Raw genomic sequence first — 23,004 nt, 5'->3', positions numbered from 1 at the left:
AGATCAATGCCTGCAGGAGGGATGCTGGGCAGCCTTGAAGAAGGGAAGTGGACAAGGAACCTTGAGCATGCCTCTTTGTATTGGAGTGATCCTAAGTGTATAGCTGTAGTTCTGATTGAGACAAATACCTGAGAACTCTGGAATGGGCTGTATTTTTCATTAAAAGATAACGTTGCTTCTTGCAGCAGAGGAAGATGAGGAAGAACCAGAGATGCCTGTTGGCCCTCGTCCTCGCCCGATGTCGGAGCTGCACCTTAAGGAAAAGGCTGTGCCCATGCCTGATGCCAGTGCATTTTTCATCTTCAGTCCTAACAACAGGTATTTAAGAGGCTGCTCTGCTGGAACCGGGAGGAGACAGGTATCCCTACAACCCCGGGTCCAAATGGTTCTTTGGTGTGGAGCTCCTTTCCAGCAGTTCATACCTGAGGTCTCCTTTTACCAGTCTTTCCTTCAAAGGCCGTGGCATGAAATCTCCATGAAAGCCTGACTGTAGGGAGCCCTCTGACAATACACCTGTTCAGTGGGAGATCAAGGAACCTGCAAGGCTTTTTGCAAGGCTAAGTGAGAATCATGAAAGCTTTGGAAATAAGAGACTCTGAAGCAAGTCAGCAATTGGAATTCTCCAACATACACAGGTCCAAATTCAAACAAGCCATCAGGCAGTTAGTTGAGCATGAGGTAGAGTCCCTTGTCATAATGACTGCTCAGAATCTACTCCCAGTAGGCAGTTCCTGTGTCTCTGCTTATTCCTACCCTTCAAGAATGAGTATGGAAGAAACAGGGAAGAACAGGGAAGAGGAGAATCTACAGCTTGTAGGGCAGGCTGAAAAGAATATCTCTTCTCTCATGCTCTTCCCTCAGGCTCTTGCAGGCAGTGTGGCTTCATGTTGCCCCACCTCTCCACTCATTCTGAGGGTGTGAGATGAGTACTGTTGAGTGGAGAGTTGAGCGCTCACAGAGGGAATCTATTTATCACCCCAGGATGCAAATATAAGCTCATTGCTCAATGCTCTGTGGAATACCATGGGTCCCAACCTCTTTCTGGGGTCTTTGCTTCCACAAGTACAGCCCCAAAGTAAAGCAGAGTCGAATTTAGAACTAGTCTTTCCACAGTAGGGCTTTTGACACTTTTCCTTTGGAATGTGTGTAACAGAGAGAGACTGATGATGATTGGAACTCATGGTCTGTAATGTCAGCTCTGCCACCCACCCACTGTTGCTTGTTGAAGAAGTAAATTAACCTCTACAGTCATCTGTAAAATTGGTATAATAGGGGCTTGCAGGCTGAACAGCCAGAAGTAGAGCTGAGTAGACCAATGCAGTGCCTCTAGAATTATGCATAGGACTGTTGCAAAGCTTAACTCTTCATATGCTGACATGGTATAGAAGGTGCTTTAATGATGTCAAGCATACTCTATTTGATGGGATATGATGTAAGCATGCTGCTATTTGATGGGAAACTGCTACTTACCTATGCTGGTTTCCTGCTTAGAGCAAGAAGTTTACAGTTGAACTCGATGATCTTGAACATCTTTGCCAGCCACAATGATTCTGTGATTCTGTGTGACTTTATTATCAGACTGAACGTCAGCAGACACCTTGCTTGGCATGATGTTGTCCCCCCAGAAGCTCTTTCAAGAAGCCAACCTGCCTTACATTCATTTTGCTGGGTTTTGTACCCCAGTAGCAAATGGATCCCCCTTGCCTCCTGCTCAGTGACAGTCCAGTCTCAGCTCAGAAAGATCAGTCACTCCAACGTCTGTTTCTACTGCTTTCCCCTAGCTAGTTCACAGTGAATGAAAGCAAGTGATGCAATTTCAGGATGGCAGGTTTTAGACTCTGTCAGGAGAGACTGGTTGTTCTGCCTTCCAACACACCAAACATGAGTCTTGCAGGAAGCCAATCACGCCTTGTACAGCATTTCATGATGTGGAGATCCAAGGGAGCCCAACACCAAGCAGGGACAAGCACAGCTGCCTGGGCCATGATTTTACCTTCTGCTGGGACAGAGCAAAGCTCTTCTACAGAGCAGTCCTCCAGGTCCAGTCCTGCTGGCAGAAGAGAAGGGGGGATGTTTCCCATGTCTTGCCTTTCTCTGAGAGATAAAGTTGTGCCTCTCCTCTCTCTTGCAGGTTTCGTGTCCACTGCCATCGAATCGTTAATGATAACATTTTCACCAACCTGATCCTATTTTTCATCTTGCTCAGCAGCATCTCCTTGGCAGCTGAGGACCCTGTCCGACACCTCTCCTTTAGGAACCAAGTATGCTTCCCATTCTCCTTCCCTTGCAGTGTGTTAAAAGCGTGGTATAAGCAGGTCATGAGCCAAAGCCAGCAAAGGCAGAAAAGGCTGCATCAGAGGCTTCTGGAGTGATTTTCTGTCCTGATTTGAGCCTTTTGTAGGCTTTGTGAATGTGAAATCACTGGGCTTACAGAGTGTGTGAGTCAGGGCAGAATTTGGCTTTTAGTTGCCATAAGCATCTGCTGGGAAAGAAAGGACAAGAGGCTGAAGCAAAATGATTGTTTCTTGGAATATGAAGCATTGGAGATGGTCTTCTGATCTCTGCTGTCTGCAGTGGCATTTTGGCATCTTTCTGCTTCAGTGCTGAAATAGCTTGCTAGACCAGTGGGCCAATTTATTTATTGTTTAATATCAAAACCTTAATTGAAAGCTCAGTGTTCTGCCTCCCCTGAAATATCCTGACCCATATATGCATATGCAGAGAAGGTGATAGTGGAGGTTTATTCCTGAGCTTATCTCAGAGCTGCTTTGCATTTTATCCTGAAAAATGATGCTAAATAATTGAAACCTGTGCCACCAGTGACCTGCCTGGGCAGAGCAGAGTATGCCTACCATGTAGAGCTAAATGTATGTCAGTCTTGGCATTGAAGAATGAATCTTAGTTGGCATATGGACTTATGACATGCTACAGAAACTGCTGAATAGATTACAGAGAGATTTAAATGAGAAATAAAAAAGTCAGAGATAGTTGTCCTGGATAAAGTGCTGGAACTTTGGGTGTAAGTGTTGCTTTGACTATTTAATTCCACTGATGTTGCATGAAAATCTGTGTTTAATTTTTGCAGGTACAGATGTTTAAAATGTATCAAACAAGGGAACACTGACAAGATGTTTGGGTTGCAAATGTGATCTGCCTTTACGCCTTGACCATAGAACCCTAAGAGTGTGTCCTTCCCTGGGCCCACTCAGAGGGCTGGGTGGGAAGGAAACAAAGGTGCACACAAACTGACTTTGCTCTGGGACAATATAATCAAGCATTAATCTATTCACATGGACTTTTGCAGACAAGTTTCTGCTGTTAATGCAAACTGTCCCAGAGAAGGAAGGCAAAAATGGAGAAATCCCCCTCCAGCAAGGGCTAACAAAGAGCTTTGGAAAGAAGCAGTGTTCATTCCTGGAGTGACCTGGTAGATGCATCTTTCCTGTGTTGCACAGAGCTCGGGCAGCAGGTCTTTGGAAGTGTCTGTCCAATCCAATTAAGAGTTTCAAAAGCCAAGCAAAACAAAAATCGTATATACTCACAATCTTCTCCTGTTTGCACTCTGGCAAGTTGCTCTTTCATTTTAATTTATTCTCGACTAAATACTTATTTAGATGATAGTAAATGTGCCTGCTGATATTGCCAGAACAGTTGATCTGTGGTCTTTTCCAGCAGGCATGATTTCTTCTAAACAGGACATCTTTACTAGCTGCAGTTTTGGGGCCACATTCACCAGGAATGGTCTAGCTGCTTTGCTGTGCTCTGGTGATGTAGAACAGCTGCAGACTCATCTTAATCATCAATTTTAATCAAGTTTATGGCTGCTTTATGTCAGTGGAGTGATGCAAAACAGTCTGAGAGTATCCAAGAATTTGACCCATTGGTTATAAAATTATTCCACTGATATAATAACCAAATGTCAGGACCTAGGCATTTCCACAGAGACATTTCCAGTTAATAATGTGTAGAAGTTAATATCGGGTGCAACTAAGGCCAGACCATTCTTGAAATGGCCCTTTTTTAATTCTCTAATTGCAAAAATGTATAGAGCCCAAACTAACCTTAAAGACTGAGAACAACTTCTACAAAAGACAAAAATTGAGCAGTGATTTGAGGAATTTTGAGTTACACACAGTAAATGAGGCATGTCCCTATTTGATCTTCAGTGAGTACAAATTGGAATGGATTTGGGTCATGCTTAAATGGTACAATCTAAAATAGCACTACATTGTGCAATAGCTACCATTGCCCATGGCATAACAATCTGTAGGAATCCAGCTACTCTTTGTAAACTTGTAAGTTTGGATTAGGACAAGATGCAGTTAAAACCTGTGGAATGCTTAATAGTTTCCTGGTGGTAAAGGATACTTTACTGCTGTATGTTTATTAGTATTTTAGCAGAAGACTTAAATTCAATAAATGATCAGGTTTCTTCTGCTTCTTTATAGCGATTATTCAGTTTATAGTTAGTTAAGCTAAGAGGATAGTAATCCAATGGAACAATACTTCTGATTTTCACTGTTTGCAATGTAGGTAAAACAAAAGGATTTGGGATATTCTAATATACTTGGGGAAGGGGAAGAGTCCAGTTCTGGTCCCATTAATCAATAGTAAAATTCCTGTTTGCTTCTAGGGTGTGTAAATTGGTCTACAGTAAAAGAGCCTGTCTGTAAGGCTGCTTCTTTGAAAGTCAGGCTACACTTCCAGACCTGCTGTTCCTTCTATGGCCATTTTTTGTGGCCTGCTGTGTATAACTCTTCTACGTCCACTCTGGAGTCTAAGTTCGTGGGGCTGCTGAATTTGTCATCTTGCCTGTTCCCCAGAATGGCAATGGAAAGATGCCAAATCTAAGCTGGTCATCTCTAGCGGATGAACATAAATCTTAGTCCAAAACAAAAGTGGTGATTCTGTCAATTAGCAGAGAGCATATTTGTTATTCATCCTAGTTCAAGACAAGTCAGGATAGAGATAATAAATAAATAAAGAGAGCTAGAACATTTGTTTTTTTTTTCCTTTGCAAAAGTCACAAAACAAGCCTGAATTTAATAAAAAGGTATTGGATGTTTTCCACTGAGAGACTAGGCATTCTTGTATTATCAATTTGAAAATGTGTTTGGGAAAACCCTTGAATTGTCTGTTCTTTATGAGATACAAATAAAAAACAAAGGGAGAGCAAAAAAGCCTACAACAACCAAAGACTTGTTTCACCTCCAAAGCCCCTATGGGATTATAACTCAGAAAAGATTATCATTTAATGTGCTTCTTGTCTCCTGTGTCAAGACTCTCACTGCATTCAACAGGACATCATTACAAAATCATTTTGTATATTTTCCCGTTTGCCCCCATGTTAAGAGGTTTGTGTATTTGATTTTGAATTGTGATTTCCCAGTCCGGTGGTCAGTCACTGATATGCCCTCCCCGCTCCTATTCCCTTTTGTTTTTACAGATTCTCTTTTATTTTGATATAGTTTTTACTGTCATTTTCACCATTGAAATTGCTCTGAAGGTAAAGTGCCCATCTTCTCTACCATTGCTTGATCACAAGCTTACTAGTTTTCTGCCACTATCTGTTGCTAACACACACGCCTGTTTGTTCCTGGGTCACGCTCAGTACCACTAACCCAATTGTGCTTATTTTTCAGATCCTAGGCAATGCAGACTATGTCTTCACTAGTATCTTTACATTAGAAATTATTCTTAAGGTAACCAATCTGAGCAATACACTTCTTCCTTTCTTCTTTCTCTCTCTTTCTTACTTTCTCTCACTTTTCTTCATTCTTCTTTAAACACCAGTATTATCTCTACATGCAGGGTTATTTATCATTTGGCTTTATCCTTCTGGTAGTTATGTAAGAAGTTTTCCATGAAATTTTGATGTTCACATTTTCAGTAAATGGCCAATATCAGCACAAAGCACTTTAGGAGAATCACAATGAAAGGATAGATTAGAAAAAGTAAAAGAGGAGCAAGAGAGAGGCCAACACCCTAGAAATTTGCTCTCTCCATCCTTGCCGTTTTTTTCCAAAATAAGGTAGTTTTCAGTGCAAAGATCCCTGAGCACATGCAGTTCCTTTTCTGTATTTTGCAGCCTGAAGAGAACATACCAGTTCTACACAAGTCATGACACTAGGCCAGAGGGAACCAGTGACTTGCATAAGACTGTAGTGTGCAAAGCTGTATAGGAGATGTGGTTCTTCCAGGGAGCTCAGTGCAGAAGCTCATTTTTTAGGTGTGACAAGGGAATGGAGAGTAAAAGTGACTGTAACACAAAGGACCAGAGCTGAGATTGAAAATTCCAAAGCCACCTGGCTAAGATTTCCTAGGAACATTCTCAGTACTGAAAGAAACATGCAAGAAAATGATGCAGCTGGGAAGCAAATAAAACTAGTCTGCTTATTCTTAACTTCAATTTTTCCAAAATATAAGGCTAATAATTTAAATAAGAGTGATTTAGCAAAGTTCTGTCTTTCCAAATTCTGAGTTCACTTTTCAGCTTGATCTTTTTCTCTAAGATGGTTCTAAGGTATTCCCCTTAGAGTTGCTCTGATCTTGCAACTCAGGTCCCTAATAACAGCCTCCAAATTGGAGGCTGGCAAGCAGGGACACCCCTGCGTATTTTTGCAGAGAGGTGTGCTTTTGATAAGACTTTAGAGCACCAGAGCCAGAATGCTCCCTACAGATGTATGCATTCTGTTGTCTTGCTCAATCCAGGGTGCCTCCGTGCTTCCACAGTCAGTCCAAATGTGCATGCACCAACTGGTCTATCAAAAAGGCACCCAGCAGCAGCAATATTTAAAAGCAAGCTGTAGTCTAAAGCTTTGCTTTCTACATCAAGGCACCTTCCCATCTTTTTGAAATTACAGTAGCAAATCTTCTCCCATTGAAGCAAAATGTAATACTCTTATTAGTGGAAGCAGAACCTAACCTAATTAACTGGTATATTCTGTTTTCATCACGTGAGTGTACTGCCTCGTACCTATTTTTGAGCTTCCCTGATATCATTGTCAAATTTCCCCCATCACTTCAATAGCTATGTGACAACACCTCTGAATTTTCTCCAGGGCCAAGTGACAGAGGACTGCAAGGACTACAGACATGTAAATAATTCTTCTGTTCTTGTCCTGCCAGTCTCTGCCACACAAGGGCTTATTTCTCAGAGCCCATTTCTCTGATGCTTTACCTTGTGCACAAGAGCAAAATTGGTATAAATGATAAGCAGAAGAATAAATGATTGCATGATGTTCAAGACAGTGAAGAAACAAACTTCATCTCCGTCAGTGTTGCTGATGGCATATGCAAGATACGACGGAGTCTGATGAATGTTAGCAAAGTGACTACCTTAGCAGTGCTCTGAACATACCCTTTAAGATAATTTTAAATCAGTTTTAAATTTTGATTTAGTTCTAGTAAAGTATTCTAAGAGTTTGTTCAGTGCCCCAGGTGGAAGGCAGGATAATATTCTGTGAGAACCTCTCCTAAGATATAACAAAATTTCTCAATACACGAGAGAACCACAGGTTGTATAGAGCATCAACTCAGCAGAGATTCCCCTCCTGATTTCAATGGTGTCTCCTTTCTTTCAAGATTGCCATACAAAACATAACCCCTTTAACCTTAACTTTGTTATGGCAAGAACCTCCCCCTCTTCCCCAATCAAATGTGTCTATAAGTATAAATTCTAAGCCAGGACCAGAGTTTATACTTCCTTCCCTTCTAAGTTCTGTCTGACTGATGGATAGTTGGTTCCCTGATGTCATGGATGTTTGGTGAAAAAAGTAATCTGACTGAATCTCACTGAAGTTGTCAGAGGCAGACATGGCTGGAAACCACCAGCTGGTAGGGCATTCCAGCCGTTAGGAGCCAGAGAATTCCAGTTTGAACATCTGGGTCATTATTCTGGTTGGGAGAGCCTGACTAGAGCTGGTCATTGAGGACAGTCTCATGATGTCTGCTTCAAGTAATTTTAAGCACCTAACTTAGATGAGATGCAGAGGACCAAATTTAGAAGCCCGTGTTCCTAATGCAGGTAATGGAGTAAGATATAGCAATTTTGGGGTTGAGGAGTGCTCAAAGCAGCTGCATCAGATCACTCACCAAGGCCAAGGTAGGTGGTACAAATACCCTTATCACTTCACCCTCTTTGAGATACTGACATGCCAGACATATTTATTCATAACTTGAAATAGAGCTCAGTCTAAAATTGGAAGTCTGGACCTTGGCTTTCCTGACATGGTAACTATGACCCACTTCCATTTCCATTGTTACTTAATCCAGTTTTGGACCTGTGACATCCCCTTCAGCAGAGCACACCCAGCAGGGCAGAGTCCCTTGCAGAAAATGTAAACTCTGGTTTCCATTCCCTAAGAGTGTGGTGCTCATAATGATTACCTCCCCAAAGAAGCTTTTTTGTCTCAAGGAATCTTACCTTGGACTTTGCAAAGAAAAATCAAGGGGAAAATGCAAACACTTATTTAATAGAATAAAGACAGAGGAAACTGGATGGGGAAAGACATGATTGAAGACAATTGAGCTGATTATAAGGAGCAAACTGAAGAGTTCTTCCTGTTGCTTAAACTGTAGTCCTAAGCATGAAATCCCTGAGGGATGTTGTTTATTTTTTCTTGCTCAGAGGAAAGAAAGCTCAGCTGTCCACTACAGCTAGTTTAAACTCTAAAAACTTCACAGAAGAGTCCTTTTTATCTTATATTTTTTTTTCAGTTTAGGCAAGGAGGCCTTTATATAATACAATGCACCCGAGTGTCCTCTACCACTGAAGATAAAGGGAAAACCATATAATTGCAAAGAGTAACTTTTTTAAGCAGTCATTATGCTGCTTTGCTGATTGTGATTATTATATATATATATATATGTATTCTAGATACATAGGTATATATCCTAGACACTGGAAGTGCAGAGAGAAAAGGACCAGAGTGACCATATGAGCATCTTTTTCCTCACTTAATCTAACATTGGCTTTCCCTAGTTAGTTGTCTCATAGTTATTCTGCTGTCTTCTTCACTCTTTCTTTTTCATCATCTTTGGGATCTGGGGGTAATTGTCTGCTATGTTAGAAATACTACCCCTCCCCAAACGTACTTTCTGAAGACAACCAGTTAGGCTTGGTTTCTGAAAAGATACTAATGGCAAAGTGTATTTTTGTCTTCATATACTTCCCTACAGATGACTGCTTATGGGGCTTTCCTCCATAAAGGCTCCTTCTGCAGGAATTATTTCAACATCTTGGACCTGTTGGTGGTCAGCGTTTCTCTCATCTCCTTTGGGATCCAGTGAGTGAGCTATTTTCAACTGTTTTGATATTTCTGTACAGTACCATTGCGATGGGAGATGGTACCTCAGTCTCATTGCCTTATCTAGGTAGGATTTTTCTTGTGAGCCTGAAAGTTTTCTTCCCAGATGATTCAGGAGATGTAGAATTCATCCTTGTGAGGGGAGATAATAACAAGCCTGTTGACCACTGGTGACCCAGATCTCCCAGAAAGAGCAAATGAGAGGAGGAAACCTGGTCCATTAGTAATCATGACACTCAGTGCCATGATCTGAGTTAGTGCATCAATTCAGGACAGTTTAAGAGACTTAACTGTTTCCTCTCAGAGCTCTTCTTCTTCTTTGGAAAGCAGTATGATAAGATTTTGCTGTTCCCCAAGAGTCTTGGTCAGTAAAATATTACCAAGCACTTGAAGAGCTTTTTGAGAATCCTCAGAGCAGTGGTGGCAGTGTCAATTGCTCCTACTTCTGTCACATGCACTTTGTATTGATTGATCTTATAATTTGCTTAGTAAGTTTATACTGAAGCTTTGGAATAAGCTATTTATATGTTATCAAAAGAAGCTAATTCCCAAAATCAGTAGGAGGGCCTGATGTCATACAGCATGGAGAAAATCTCAGTCAAGGTTTCAGTTTTAGAAGATGCAGAGAGCTGTGGCCTTGTTGTAGCAGATGGTTCTGTTAGAAACTTAAGATTAAGCACAATTAATACAGTTTCCATATTCCTAAAGTTATGTATACTCTTAATTGGTTTGCTGGATCGGAGGCCAGTACATTGCAGGATCAAACCCAGCCGGATGGTATACCTTCAAATGCCGGAGTCACCTGGACTTGCCTTTCTTATATTAACATTTCAACAGAGTGCTTCTCTGAGTCTAATCTTAAAATTACGTGCGATGACTTCAACTTGACAGAGTTTCTGTTAAATATCTACAGAGTATTTGGCATCTTGCCCTGCTTAAAAGGACTGCCTATATACTATTACCTTCATTAATACTACAGGGATAGTAATCACCAAGCAAATGTATCTGGAGCCTGCATAGATCAGGACGCAAGACCTACATAACAAACTCCATAGAGTGGCTTCCTCGCCCCCATTACAAACATTTGTAAAATGCCTAGAATAGCAGTTCTCCAGCATTTTTAGAAGCTATTTAAATTGTAAGGATGATATACTTCCTTTGTACATAAACCATTAGCATTGCTAATATCTGAATCATATATTTACTCATGTTAAAGGATTTCTTATATAAGGTTGAAATGTTTGTTGGTATACCATTCAGTAAGAATATTTATTTTTTCATAGCTAAAAACAGCCACAGTCATCTGGGAGCCCTAAGCTGTAAACTGCAAACAGTTAAAAAGAGTCTATATTAGTAAAACCAACATTTGCATTTGAAGCAAATGAGTTTGAGTTCTTATCCAAATCAGCCAGTGCCCTGGCTTGCCGTAGCAGGTAGCATAGAGCTGACCCTAAACAGAATAAGGCTGTGCAGGATTTCAGATGAGAACGAGTGGGTGAAAACTGCCTGCCTCTTACAGCATGCTTCCTGCCATCTTGCTGTATATGTCAGATCTGACCTTCTGATACCTTCTTCCAGGTCCAGTGCTATCAATGTGGTGAAGATCCTGCGTGTTCTGCGAGTGCTCAGACCACTGAGGGCCATCAACAGAGCTAAAGGCCTAAAGGTTAGAAGAGTCCCAATGCATTCTGTAAACTATAAAGTCTCCCAGGACTTTTACAATATTTAAGGGCTGGTTTAAGGATCACAAATAAGGCCAGTTGTGATTTTCTAGAGTTACAGATGGGCTCACAAGCATACTTAAATACTTCTATCATTGTACTATTAGCTAAATTCTCCATTGGGCTGGCCAATGCCAAGCCAAGTAAGGTATTGCTGAACATAGTGAAGATCAGAGCTCTGTTGTTTTCCTGTTCCTTTTTGCCTGCAATCTACAACGAAGTATGTAACGGGTCAGTTTTATTTCCTGAGATTACTTAATGGTGATAGTTAAATCAAATGCTTTTATTTGTTGTTATTGTCATGGTCTTCTTACCTAGCCAGAGCACCTCAGAACAGTCCTACAAGTTACTCTTGTTCCTATCTTACGTTTGCAGCACGTGGTCCAGTGTGTGTTTGTTGCCATCCGAACCATTGGTAACATTGTGATTGTAACCACTTTGCTGCAGTTCATGTTTGCCTGCATTGGAGTTCAGTTATTCAAGGTAAAACTACTGAATTCATTAATTATCCGTCATATAGATCTGTCTTCTGGGGTGGGAAGAATAGCATGAAGGTCCCTGTGGAAGGGGATATAGAGTCTTCCCTTATATAAAAGAAAAAAATTATCTGGTACTATCATTATTAGTAGCTCCTGCTACTAATTCTCCAAAACTGGATGAGGCACATGCAGAATTTCTGCGTTTTATCTATAATTACAGAAAACCGACAGTTAAATTGGCCACTTTCTTTCTCAAATAGTTTGTGGCATGAGCTCTGTGCCAGGGAGGTGAATGGGACTGTTCTAAAGGATTTGGTCTTGCAGGCTCTGTTACCCCTCATTGTAGAGGGGAAAGGCTGTGCTAGGTGATCACCGGAGGTTCTTTATTCACTTGTTACAATCTACTTCTATTTCTTTGCCCTTTATCACCCTACTGAAAACTAGTATTCTGCAGGCACTCAGTGTACATACACTAGGACATACACAGAAAATTTCTGTGAAGGCAGGTGAAAGCCCATGCTCTGGATTACCTAGCCCAGGCAACTTTCAATCCATGTGCTCACCTCTGTGTCCAAAAGAACATGTAAAGATACTCGCAGTTAGTTAAGCAAGTAGTGTATTCAGTCTCCTTGCTACATGACCTGCACTAACCCTTGTGTAGTTCAAGGAATGAAAGGAAAGTCCTTCCAGGAAAGGAAGCTTCATTCTTCTTTCTTCTTTTCCAAGGGCAAACTGTACAGTTGCACTGATAGCTCCAAGCAGACAGCAGCAGAATGCAGGTGAGTCTGACCTTTTGAGGTCCGTGAGGTAGCCCCTTTTACTGGCAGCCTGCTCTCAGTGCCTGGTACTGCAAGTGCAATTGTCCCATGTTTTTGGCTGTTCTACAACCATAGGGGGTACTACATTACATACAAGGATGGTGAGGTTAACCAGCCGATGATTCAGCCCCGAAGCTGGGAGAACAGCAAGTTTGACTTTGACAACGTCTTGACTGCCATGATGGCCCTCTTCACTGTCTCCACCTTTGAGGGATGGCCAGAGTGAGTACTTCTTGAGCCCCAGGGGCTGGGGTGCAATGCTGGCAATGTCCTCATTCATTTCTAAAGAAGAAATTCAAGTGCAGAGTATTTTAAAAAGTCTAGAATATTAAAGATAGCAATTCCTAAAAAAAATCCCAAGAGATTGGAGAAATTCCCGTTCCTATATTTGTCGATAGTATACATCACCTCTCTAGGTGTTAAGAAACAATTTCCAGTAGTTAGGCACTGATAACAATATTTGTTATAGTAGGTACTAATGCTGCTATTAATACTTACTTAGTAGTAGTACTAGATGTTGCAAGTTTCCTCATGGAGTATGAAATGCACCAGTGCTGCTTTTGCAGTATGGACAGACATTAACCAGACTACGCTGTCTGTACCATAGGGGCCAAGGACCTCCACTGCTGCATGTCATTAGTGTGACATGGGTGCACAGGTGTATTACTAGATTATGCAAACTGCATAAGTAGTAATTATTAAAAGCACTGAAATCTCCTTCTCTCACAGAACTCAGTTCCCAGCAATGCAGACTCTCCTGTTTCCTGTTAATTGAAGGAATGTATCTGTTCTAATTTTTTAATTTTTCAACAATGAATATACTTTACCTCCAAAGCAGTTCAATTATATAAAGTATAATGTGCAGTGAAAGTCTGTACATCTGCAAGTGAAAAACGTTATGATACAATTGGAAGCAAAATAGGAAATCTGAGTCTTATCACCCTCATGACATTTGCAGATTTTCTCTGCATTGGGTTCCTGTTTGCTTTCAGGTTGCTGTATAGGTCCATTGATTCCCACATGGAGGATGTGGGACCCATCTATAATCACAGGGTTGAGATATCCATCTTCTTTATTATCTACATCATCATAATTGCTTTCTTCATGATGAACATCTTCGTTGGTTTCGTCATCGTCACATTTCAGGAACAAGGAGAACAAGAATACAAGAACTGTGAGCTGGACAAAAACCAGGTAATTTACAACTACTCATTGCCACCAAAGATAACAAATACTTTGACAATAAACATGTAAGAGAGAAAATACATCCACAGAGGACCATGTAAGGACTGCCAAGAAGCTAAAGCATTAAAGCACCAAGCTGGCTATACTGCCATCTTTCAGGAATCAGGTTGAAAAGAAAAAAAAAATCTCTGTAAGATTCTCAAAAGGGAACAACATCTACTTTAAAGTGTGCTGTATCATTAGATTTACTAACATTAATCAGATGAATGTAAAAATGTTGTTCAGACAAAGTAAGTACGTATGGATCTCTCTAATAGTTAGAATAGATGTATTCATAGTGTAATATGAAATAAATTCCTCTTGTCATATCAGTAAACAACCTGAATTTTCTGCCTTTTATTTTTGGAGGCAGTTGACCAACCACGTATTTGTCTAAGATTTTTAAATCTACTGTGCCTCTTTCACAGCGCCAGTGTGTAGAGTATGCCTTGAAGGCCCGGCCGCTGCGGAGGTACATCCCTAAAAACCAGTACCAGTACAAAGTCTGGTACGTGGTGAACTCCACCTATTTTGAATACCTGATGTTCGTTCTGATCCTGCTGAACACCATCTGCCTGGCCATGCAAGTGAGTATGCGAACAGACAGCATCATAAAAGATGAGTTATGAGTCCTTGCTGGGAAAATGTAGAAAGAACAAAGGTTGAGGCCACCTTTCATTTTCACACCATGTACTGAGGGAGAGGGACATGATAAAAGACGTTGTACCATGATCACTCTGGATGACATTTAGTTAGAGTCATGAATCTGTTTCTTCTCCTCTTCCCACTAGTATCTGAGACTTTGAACAGTTCTGTTTATCCTGTTTCAAAACAAAACCAAGTTATATCACAGACTAATTCAGTGACTGCTTTAAGAGCAAGTGAATTTCCAGTTCTGACTTGTATCCTCTAAAAACTGGGTGTATTCCATGAACAGCAATTTACTTGAGAACTAAAGTTTACATTTTGGGCTTTAGCACATTAAAAAAAAAAAAAAAAAAAAGCAGAGAACAAATAGATGGGCCAACAAGATGAATGAGGAAAATGGAGACAGAAGGCAGGCAATCCCTAGCATCACTTTTATTCAGTATTATATATGACTCTATAAAAACCTGGCTAAAAAGTACCTGCAGAGGCTGTGTTTTATATCTTATCACCTCAGGGCAGGATAGACTCCACATAAAGCATTTCTTGACAGATGTTTGCCTAATTTGCCGCACTAGTGATACACCTGGCTACGTTACTGTGTGCTACATTTATGCACTTTTCTTTTTCCTTACTGTGAGGTTTTCCAAGCATCTAATGTGAATCTAGTGATCAAACATTTGCTGTTGGATCTACAGAATAGCAAATACCAGTAGTAGATTAACATGTGCAGAGTAGAAAAAGAGTGAAAGAGAAGGAGACATAATCTTTACTTAGTGATGGGCTTGCAAAAAGTAAAGTTTAAGTTCTTTTCAGCCAAGGAATAGGCTGTGCCCAAGACCTCTCTCATCTCCCCATCCATATGGAGTCAGTCATAGACTCCATTTATTAAGTCCATCTCCTCAGCTCCAGCCTCGTTCTATTTTACATTCTGTTTAAGAAATAGCCTGACCATCACTCTCCTCCCTAAACTCCATCTCTTCTCCTTGCCCAGTCGGTCCAATCTGTCTCTGAACTCCTTTCCTCAGCCTGTGGCCCAGATAGTCCCAGATCCCCACTCTTCAATCAGACCTTCTCAATGCAGAATCCCAGTTGCAGTTTATCATCCATGGACCTCCTTTCCGGTTTCTCTCTGCCACGCTTCCTTTCCATTTCATTGTTTAATACATTTCATTCTGTCTCTGTTTCATCACTGCTCCAAGTCCTGCTCCCCACGCTCTTCTCCAGCGTACCCATTCTATTCTCTTCCCACACCAGCTTTTCTTTTAACCTTAAAATACAGGTTTCTCATAGGAATATGACTTGGTCAGATTTGTGTCAAATTTTATAAGGGACAGCAAATAGGCTGGAGCAAACACAAAAGCCACATTATTAAATTTATTTATTTAAATGATTAAATAAATTATCTTGAACCAATTCAGAATAGGAAAATTCAGCTCTGGTGGTTAAAGTTTAGCAAAGTTAAGCAACTCAGAACAGGGCCTTATTATATGAACTGGAAGATGATCTAAGTAGAAGGCAAGGAAATCAGTCCCAAGAATAATGATCTGGAAAAGGGGAAATGAAGAGTGAGGTGGCAACATTTGCAGAAGACACTATTTCGATTAATCAAGGGAGACAAAGGTAACTTCATTCGATCTTAATAAAGCTACCTGAATGGACAGCATGATTGCAAATGTAATTCAGAGTTGACAAAGGTGGGATAATGCATATTGGAAAAATATGATTTGATCTGCTCATGTACATTCCAGGATCCTGAATTAAATGTAATTACTTGGGAAAGAGCTTGGTATCATTATGAACAGTTCAGTAAAACCTCTGTTCACTGTGCAGTAGCATTCAAACAAAAAAAAAGTAATCTAAGTGTTAGGGAAGGGCGAGATAGCACAATTGGAGATTGTCTTGTACCATTACGCAAATGTATAATGAGGCCTCAACTGGAATGGTAAGTGTAAGTTACCTCCCCACTCAAAAATACTTCTTTTTTTTTTTTAAAAAAAAAAAGAGAAATGATCCAGACCCCAATGAAAGAAATGACTAGAAGTATGAAAATTCTGGAGTGGGAAGGGAGATAGGAATTATAAACAAAAAAAATGGTGTATACTGGAATTTTCTTTGAAGAATCTTGGCATCGAGGAAGATCAGTGTGGGCCCTGGTGTGGTGGAATCATACCTAGCTGGTACGTGAATTATTCTTCACACTGATGCTGGGATCCCTGTTTTTCAGCACTACGGTCAGAGCTGCATGTTCAAGGAAGCCATGAATATCCTCAACATGCTCTTCACCGGCCTCTTCACTGTTGAGATGGTTCTGAAATTAATCGCCTTCAAACCCAAGGTAGGTGCTCTAGTATGGAGCTTCCCAGCCTCTGTGTGTGTGTGCATGTGTGTGGGGCAGCTGTGAGGAGAAGGAGGAGGTGAAAATTTCTGATCTGTCACCCCACCAATAACTGAGCTGGACAGTTGCTGTCTGGATTGGAGTCTCACATGTGTTTAAAAACTTATTTTCACTGGAGAGTAGACACATAACAACAAACAAACAAACAAAAAAAAGCAAAACCTGTTAGTAGAGAAGATTCCTAGTTCTTTGTTTTTATTATGTTATAGTAATTACACTATGTTATGGCTATAAGACGGTTTCCATGCTGAATGTTATTCTAATGCTCTTACTTTCCTAAAATAAAATAGAAATAGCATCCCATGATTAGTCTTCTGGCCCAAGTGTAGTTAATCAAGCATGACTCATACTGAGTTTTAGGCTTTGGGGAAAGAAATGTTTCTTCTGTGAAGGCTGTGGTTCAGTGCTGGTTTGAATTACTTTCATTCTGAATCTGAGACTTCATTTAAAGTATATAGTACCCCAGGAGGTCCTGTCTGGAAGTATTGTCCTGTCCTTAAAGCCATGACATTCTGCTAGTAGAGTTTTACTATGGCATAAGATTGTAACCTACAAGCTCTTCCAACTGATTTGACAGCTGTGTGAGACAATGACAAAAATTCTGACCTCACATAATTTAAAAATTATGTGAGTCTTTGTTCTTTGGAGTATAAATTCAGTGGTACATCATGAATGGAATTGAGATACCTAAACAGCAGTAACTCATGCTATTTTGTATCTGCATGGAGGCATTGATACATTGGGTTTGGCAGATGCAGACTGAAATGCCAGTACAGTATTAAGAAAGATGAGAACCACCACGTCTGGCAGTTTTTCTTGTCCTTCATGTTAAATATTTAGGGGATCACAGAAGTCAAGAGCTACAGCTGAAAAACTTCCTTCTCCCATTCCAGGGAATTCAGTGTTAGTTTTTCTTGATTTCTTTGTTTTGATTTCCTTCCACACAGCCTGTCTTGCTTCTTCCATGCTTTCTAGGAATTCTTTTAAAAGAGTCACAGTTTTGTCTTGTATACTCGTACCTTGTATCATTTCTTGGGTGTAGTTCTCATCACAATTAGGAACATCTGTTGCTTTCCTGTGGAGGCTGGATTTTTCTATGAGATCTGGGACACAGTCTTGAGGAAAGAAAAGTATCATCATCTATTTCAGAAGAGATTTTAATTTTCAGGAGAGATCTATCACATTTGAGATCTTGCTATGTCTTTTAGCAAACCTATCTTTTGTCACTTTGTAAAGTAATGTCTGCACATTTTATACCCAGGAATTCATCTCGCAGGCTTTGTAAAGGTCTTTGGATTTCTTAGTTCTACTTTACAGGAGGGCTCTTAATTAGGGGAGGGTGAGATTCTCAGTCAGAATTTCGTTTGAGCATTTAAGGGCACCCAACTAATTTAGATATTGAGCTTAGTACATATGCAGGAAAGACTTTATTTGACATGGTTGCTTATAACAGGGAATTGGACTGGATGTGGATATCCCTTCTACTTTCTGTCTCTCATATTCCTGTGCTCAGTCTCCTTTTCAAGCTTTGCTACACAAAATAATTAATTGAAATCAGCTGAGGGTAAACATCTGTCCTCCAGATAACAAAGAACTGAAAATGATTACCTAAAGAGACTGTGCAAGCTTCATCATTAGAGGTTTTCAAATTAAGTTAGATGAACCTTTCTTAGAAAAAGTTGAGGATATATGAGCTGCCTCAGCGCAAAAGAAGAGGTCTCTCTGAGCCCAATTTTCTGTGATTGTGTAGTTTCCAAATAAACCTCCAGCTACTACACAGTTAAAAATGAGAAGAGATGAGAAATTTTCCTTGTGCCTAGAATAGTAGAATATTAATAGAATCTTCTCAGTTAAGAATGATGCACCAGCCTCAGGTTGGTGCCTGCTCGTCCTGAAAGGATAGGTCATGAAAAGAATAAATCTGCTTAAAATCTCAGTCTGCCCTGTGTGCCCAAAATGATACTAACCTTTCAACTGCTAGTTTAATTAAATTGCTTCATGAAAATAAGCAACGTTTTAAAAAAATGGAACCAAAGGATCTACAGGGGAGAAAAAGAGGAATGAACTTGTAAAAAGCGCTAATACATCAAATACACTTGCCTCAAGCAGTATATTCACGCTGAATTATGCTCAGTACCAGTTCAGTGACTCAAGTATGGAAACATCAAAATGCTTTGATGTAACTTCCCATTGTTTTCTTGTTCAGTACAAGGATTTGGCCTGCAATCTTCACTCCCTGCTCCATGCTGACTCAAACTGCTCTCCTCGGAAGGAAGCCCCTCCTTCCAGAAGACCATTTAAACCAACTGTGGACCAACACGGCAGAACAGTCTTTACCTTTCTAGGTTGCACATTTGATATTAAAGCTGCACATGCCTAGAATATGTGGGGAGTCTCACAGCATAGGGCAAGTTGCTCATGCAGGCCTCTGTTTGGCCAGAACTTATACTCTGCTATCATGCAAGATATAAAAATGAACAAAGCAAGTTTTCAGGTGGAGATTGTCCCAAGAAACCCTGACAAAGTACAAAAGGATTTCAGTGTCATCTGGGTGAACATCAGTTACCAACCTCTCCTGTCTAACCAACCAAGCTCACCGGACAAAGATGTGAGATACTAAGTGATGTTAGTGTTTCCCACATGTGAATGGCAAGGTAAGGTAGTAGTGAAATCTCTGCACAAGTCACAATTGGCTGCCATTCCAAGCCAACCTTTGATTAAGCTGCTTTGTCTAATTTTGATATTGCGCCTAAATATCACTCTTTAGAGTGTGAAGAAGAGATCTGAAGAGTTTCCTAAAATGATGGAGCTGTAAGCTTAGAGAAACTTAGGTGCATGAATGTGTTGTATCCTCATCTTCATCATAGTTCCCAGGAAGATGTGGCATGAGGTTCATCAGGAGCTAAAACTGGCAAATCATGCTTCATTTTCTCCAGTTTTGTTGTGCTCAACTGAAGAATGGTGCTACAGGGGTTCTTCAATTAAGCTACAGCAGGCAGCACTGTAACTACTTTGTAACTCTGAAGTAGCTGCCAACAGCTCTTCCTTGAACAGTTACTTCCTAAAGGCACCTTGAAAAAAAACATGGTCATCAGCAGCAATATAGAGATGTCAAAGGGGTAGTACAAGCTGCTATTCATTCATATATTTAGCAAAAAGAATTGCTAACTGAACTGAGAGAGCTCTCTGCCATGGGTATTCAAATTGCTACTGTCCTGAATTCTTACAGAAGTCAACACAGGTACTATACATGAAAAACAGTTTGGGAATTACTGCAGATGCCATTTCCCTAAGAGGAGTCACACTGCAAGCAGCGTGTGACAGTAACTAACTCTGTTAGTGGTTTACTGTCACTACAATGCCACCCACGTACGGCCTATCTAGTAAGAGAAGAGGTAGTAGTTCCAGACTAAGTTTTTTACTGTATCCAGTTCTTTTTCACTCCTGTTCTGAGAGGATATACATGTACCCCCTGTTAGCTACTCTATATAGGAAAAGGTGCAAGAAAAAAAATACACAGTTCCACAGATATCTGCAAAAAAAAAATGGCAGGGATCGTCCAGTCTTAGGCCTGACTCTTGGTCTAAGAGCAAGGATGTACTCATGGAAAAGCTGGCTGTGAGTATAAGGAGCTGAGTCTGCGTCGGGACTCATTTTCTAACACTTACAAAAAGGATATGAAGGTGGTAGAAATACAAGGGCTTTCCTAACTAAACATTCTGCTTCTGTTGAGATTGATTGCTCTGGTCAGGGCAGCCCTTTGATACCTCCTGTCCTTTTTAGTGAACATCCTCTGTGAACTTTGATTTTGTTTAGTCTCTGGAGAGATAGATAAACTATAGATAGCAAAAGGTTATAGAGAGGAGGGGTGTGTTAGCTGTAGTAGTTTTCCACTGGAAGAGGCAGTGCATGCTAGGACAGGGACAAGGTCAGCCTCAGAGCTCGTGTGTTTCCAAGTGGTTCATATTTTTGTAGAAGGGGATCCATTCTCTGAGGTCTTTCAGTTACAAATCTAAACACTGTAGAAGGCAGCGCATACATGTCTGATGCACTCGAGGCAGGAGGACTTGTTAACAATGAGCAAGAGAGTTTGGGAACGATGAGGGTTGCTGATAAAGAAAACATCCATTACATGCCTTGCATCTTCTTATGGAGTATTAATGTGCTGTTCTGAAGCAAAACTCCCCAACTGACCTGCAGGTTTGTCTTGGCCGAAGCTCATAAGCTGATTCAAAACTAGGTACTTCAGAGAGGCAGGCAGTTTGAAATTAATACCATTGAGCCAAGGCCTTTTGCTGCTTTGTTTTTCTAGTTTTGTAAGTTCTCTGGCTAGTCTGTTAAGCTGTTTTCCAGTTCCTAGGTGGAGCAAACTGCTGCTTATTTCTGCTTTTTCTGAAGAGAACTGCTAAAGGAAATGAGAGGTGCTGTGCTCTCTGGGGGATCACGGTTGTTACCATGCTAGCTTCTTAAAGAAGAAATCACCACAAAGAGTAGTCCATGAATGATCAGCTATTCTCCAAAAGTCACCTTGGATTTATTTTTTTGACTCAAATACAATGGCTTTAAATTCCTATTCACAGGAATGTGTGCCATCTAAATATAGGTGTGTATACATGTATGTTTGTGTGTGTGTATAAGCTATTTTAATATAGAGATGGATTTTTCTCCAAGAATCTTAGACTTTTCCAAACCCCTGGAATGACATCTTTTACTGATGAGTCACATCTGTTTCTTCCAGGAAATGTTTCCTGTATCTTCCTGTTGACTAGAGCAGGACTAGTAATCTGAGAACTGTGAATTTTCATCCTCTGTCTTTATCATCTCGAAGCAGGAGGATACATTGGTAGAACTACTTCCATGTATAAAACACATATTCATATATCTTGTCAAATCCAGGTCTGTGTGTGAAAGGGGAATCTCGGGGATTTCTTCCTTGAATTACAGTCGTCTGTGAGACTGTATATCACAAATCTGTTCCATTTTGCTTTCAGTGTTGCTTATGGATATTACCTGTAAAGAATCTTGTAACAACACCATCTGTCTTGCATCATAGTTAGTTTAGCCCTTCATTTTCCCTTGTGTCCTTTCTCTGAATTCCTTCCATTCTTCAATACAATATTCATAAAACAGAGTTCAGTCTTCTGTGCACTATTTCAAACAAGTTTCACATGCAGTACAAGGCACATATAAGCCCATGTGATCCCAGGAAGGGCTATAACCCTTTGAACAGTGGAATTTTTGTGTGTTGGTCCTTCTCTCTGCCTCGTAAGAAGCATTTTTATCCATGGTTATTTCTTAGTCACCATTAATTGACAGATCTTTCTTTAGCGTTTCTTTCTTCCCATTGCATTTGCCCATTTTCATTCCCCTTTAGGCTCCTCTCATTCAGTATTTATCATGTATACGATGCCCTGACATCTTCCTTTCAAACCTGCAAAATGACTCATTTTATTCCGTTTATTACTCCATTTCTAGTACATGTATGTCTCTACACAGAGATCCTTGAGCAGTCTCTCATAAAGTTGCACTGGCTGCTTCCTGCTGCTTGCATTTTTCTTTCTCACTATGATCACAATCTGTCATTTCTTAGTTAGGATAGATGTTTCAGCATTGTCACAAAAAAAACCGAAGTTTTATATCCTGTCCTCTTGCTCCATTGACATCAGTATAGATAATTTGGGAAATCTAAAGATTTTTGTACTTCTTCATTCTAATATCTCTGGAAATATCTGTATAGTTTAATGTGCTGCTCTGGCATCATTCGTCAGAGTATTTTCTTGCTCCAGCTTACCTGAAAAAAACAAGGTAGAGATATTCTGCACCGATACAAAAATGCCAAGAAATGTGGTTGCAATTGAATGGTCTTTGCCCAGCTCTAAAACACACTCCAGGTCCAACCTCAGAAAAGGAATGAGGAATGTAATATGCTGTGGGTGGGAAGAAACATATGTTATTCAACAAGTGGGAAGAGTGGGCTGTATTTGATGATACTGTTGAGTAAGAAATAGTGAGCACGGAGAGAACAAGGAATAGCCAGGTAATAGAGAAATGAAGAAAGTGAGAGCACTAAATAAACAGCAAGGACCATGTCTGAGGAAGAAAGAAACAGAGAGGAGAACCAAATCTGGAAGGAAGAAGAAGTCGTACAAAGACAGTGGAGAGAAGGAAAGGACAGAATACTCTTACAGGAAGAAAAGGAAAAATAAACCCAAGATCCAGAAGGAGGAAAATATTACTAAAAAAAGGAAGAAGCAACTGGACAAAAAAAGTGCAAGAAAAACAGAAACAGGACAGAAAATAAAAGTGGATGTGGAAAAGGATCTTCAAAGATAAAAAAATAAAGGAATTACAAGCAAAGAGGGGAAATTCATAGCCTTTAAGCTAATGAGCATCTTCTTTTTTTACTTCTAC

At 40.3% G+C, this 23,004-nt stretch overlaps 2 protein-coding genes across 2 annotated transcripts in view; both read left to right on the top strand.

The window, feature by feature from the left end:
- The first annotated feature begins 237 nt into the window (after positions 1 to 237).
- LOC112958328 (voltage-dependent L-type calcium channel subunit alpha-1C-like) lies at positions 238 to 12,552 on the top strand. The gene is made up of 8 exons (XM_026052149.1): positions 238 to 318; positions 2,132 to 2,261; positions 5,447 to 5,506; positions 9,181 to 9,287; positions 10,887 to 10,974; positions 11,405 to 11,512; positions 12,235 to 12,287; positions 12,402 to 12,552. Exons 1-8 carry the CDS (start codon positions 239 to 241, stop codon positions 12,550 to 12,552), a joined length of 777 nt encoding a protein of 258 aa, XP_025907934.1. The 5' UTR covers position 238.
- A 772-nt stretch (positions 12,553 to 13,324) lies between these two features.
- Positions 13,325 to 23,004, top strand: part of LOC112958327 (voltage-dependent L-type calcium channel subunit alpha-1C-like) — a 68,117-nt gene continuing 58,437 nt past the window's right edge. Inside the window, exons 1-3 of the mRNA XM_026052148.1 lie at positions 13,325 to 13,520; positions 13,979 to 14,137; positions 16,423 to 16,533. Coding sequence (XP_025907933.1) covers positions 13,347 to 13,520; positions 13,979 to 14,137; positions 16,423 to 16,533 — 444 coding nt within the window. The 5' untranslated portion in view covers positions 13,325 to 13,346. The remainder of the gene's footprint in view (positions 13,521 to 13,978; positions 14,138 to 16,422; positions 16,534 to 23,004) is intronic.

Source organism: Nothoprocta perdicaria, unplaced genomic scaffold (assembly GCF_003342845.1).
Source record: "Nothoprocta perdicaria isolate Ctin4 unplaced genomic scaffold, notPer1 scaffold_84, whole genome shotgun sequence".
NCBI classification, from domain to species: domain Eukaryota; kingdom Metazoa; phylum Chordata; class Aves; order Tinamiformes; family Tinamidae; genus Nothoprocta; species Nothoprocta perdicaria.
The sequence above is the reverse complement of the archived record's forward strand: the minus strand, read 5'-3'. Positions and strand labels throughout refer to the sequence as shown.

Excerpts from the sequence above, each read along its gene's own strand:
- LOC112958328 (XM_026052149.1), top strand. The coding sequence starts at position 239 with ATGTCGGAGCTGCACCTTAAGGAAAAGGCTGTGCCCATGCCTGATGCC. Across the intron at positions 5,507-9,180 it reads CCATTGAAATTGCTCTGAAG|ATGACTGCTTATGGGGCTTT; the intron begins GTAAAGTGCCCA and ends ACTTCCCTACAG. Across the intron at positions 9,288-10,886 it reads CTCATCTCCTTTGGGATCCA|GTCCAGTGCTATCAATGTGG; the intron begins GTGAGTGAGCTA and ends ACCTTCTTCCAG.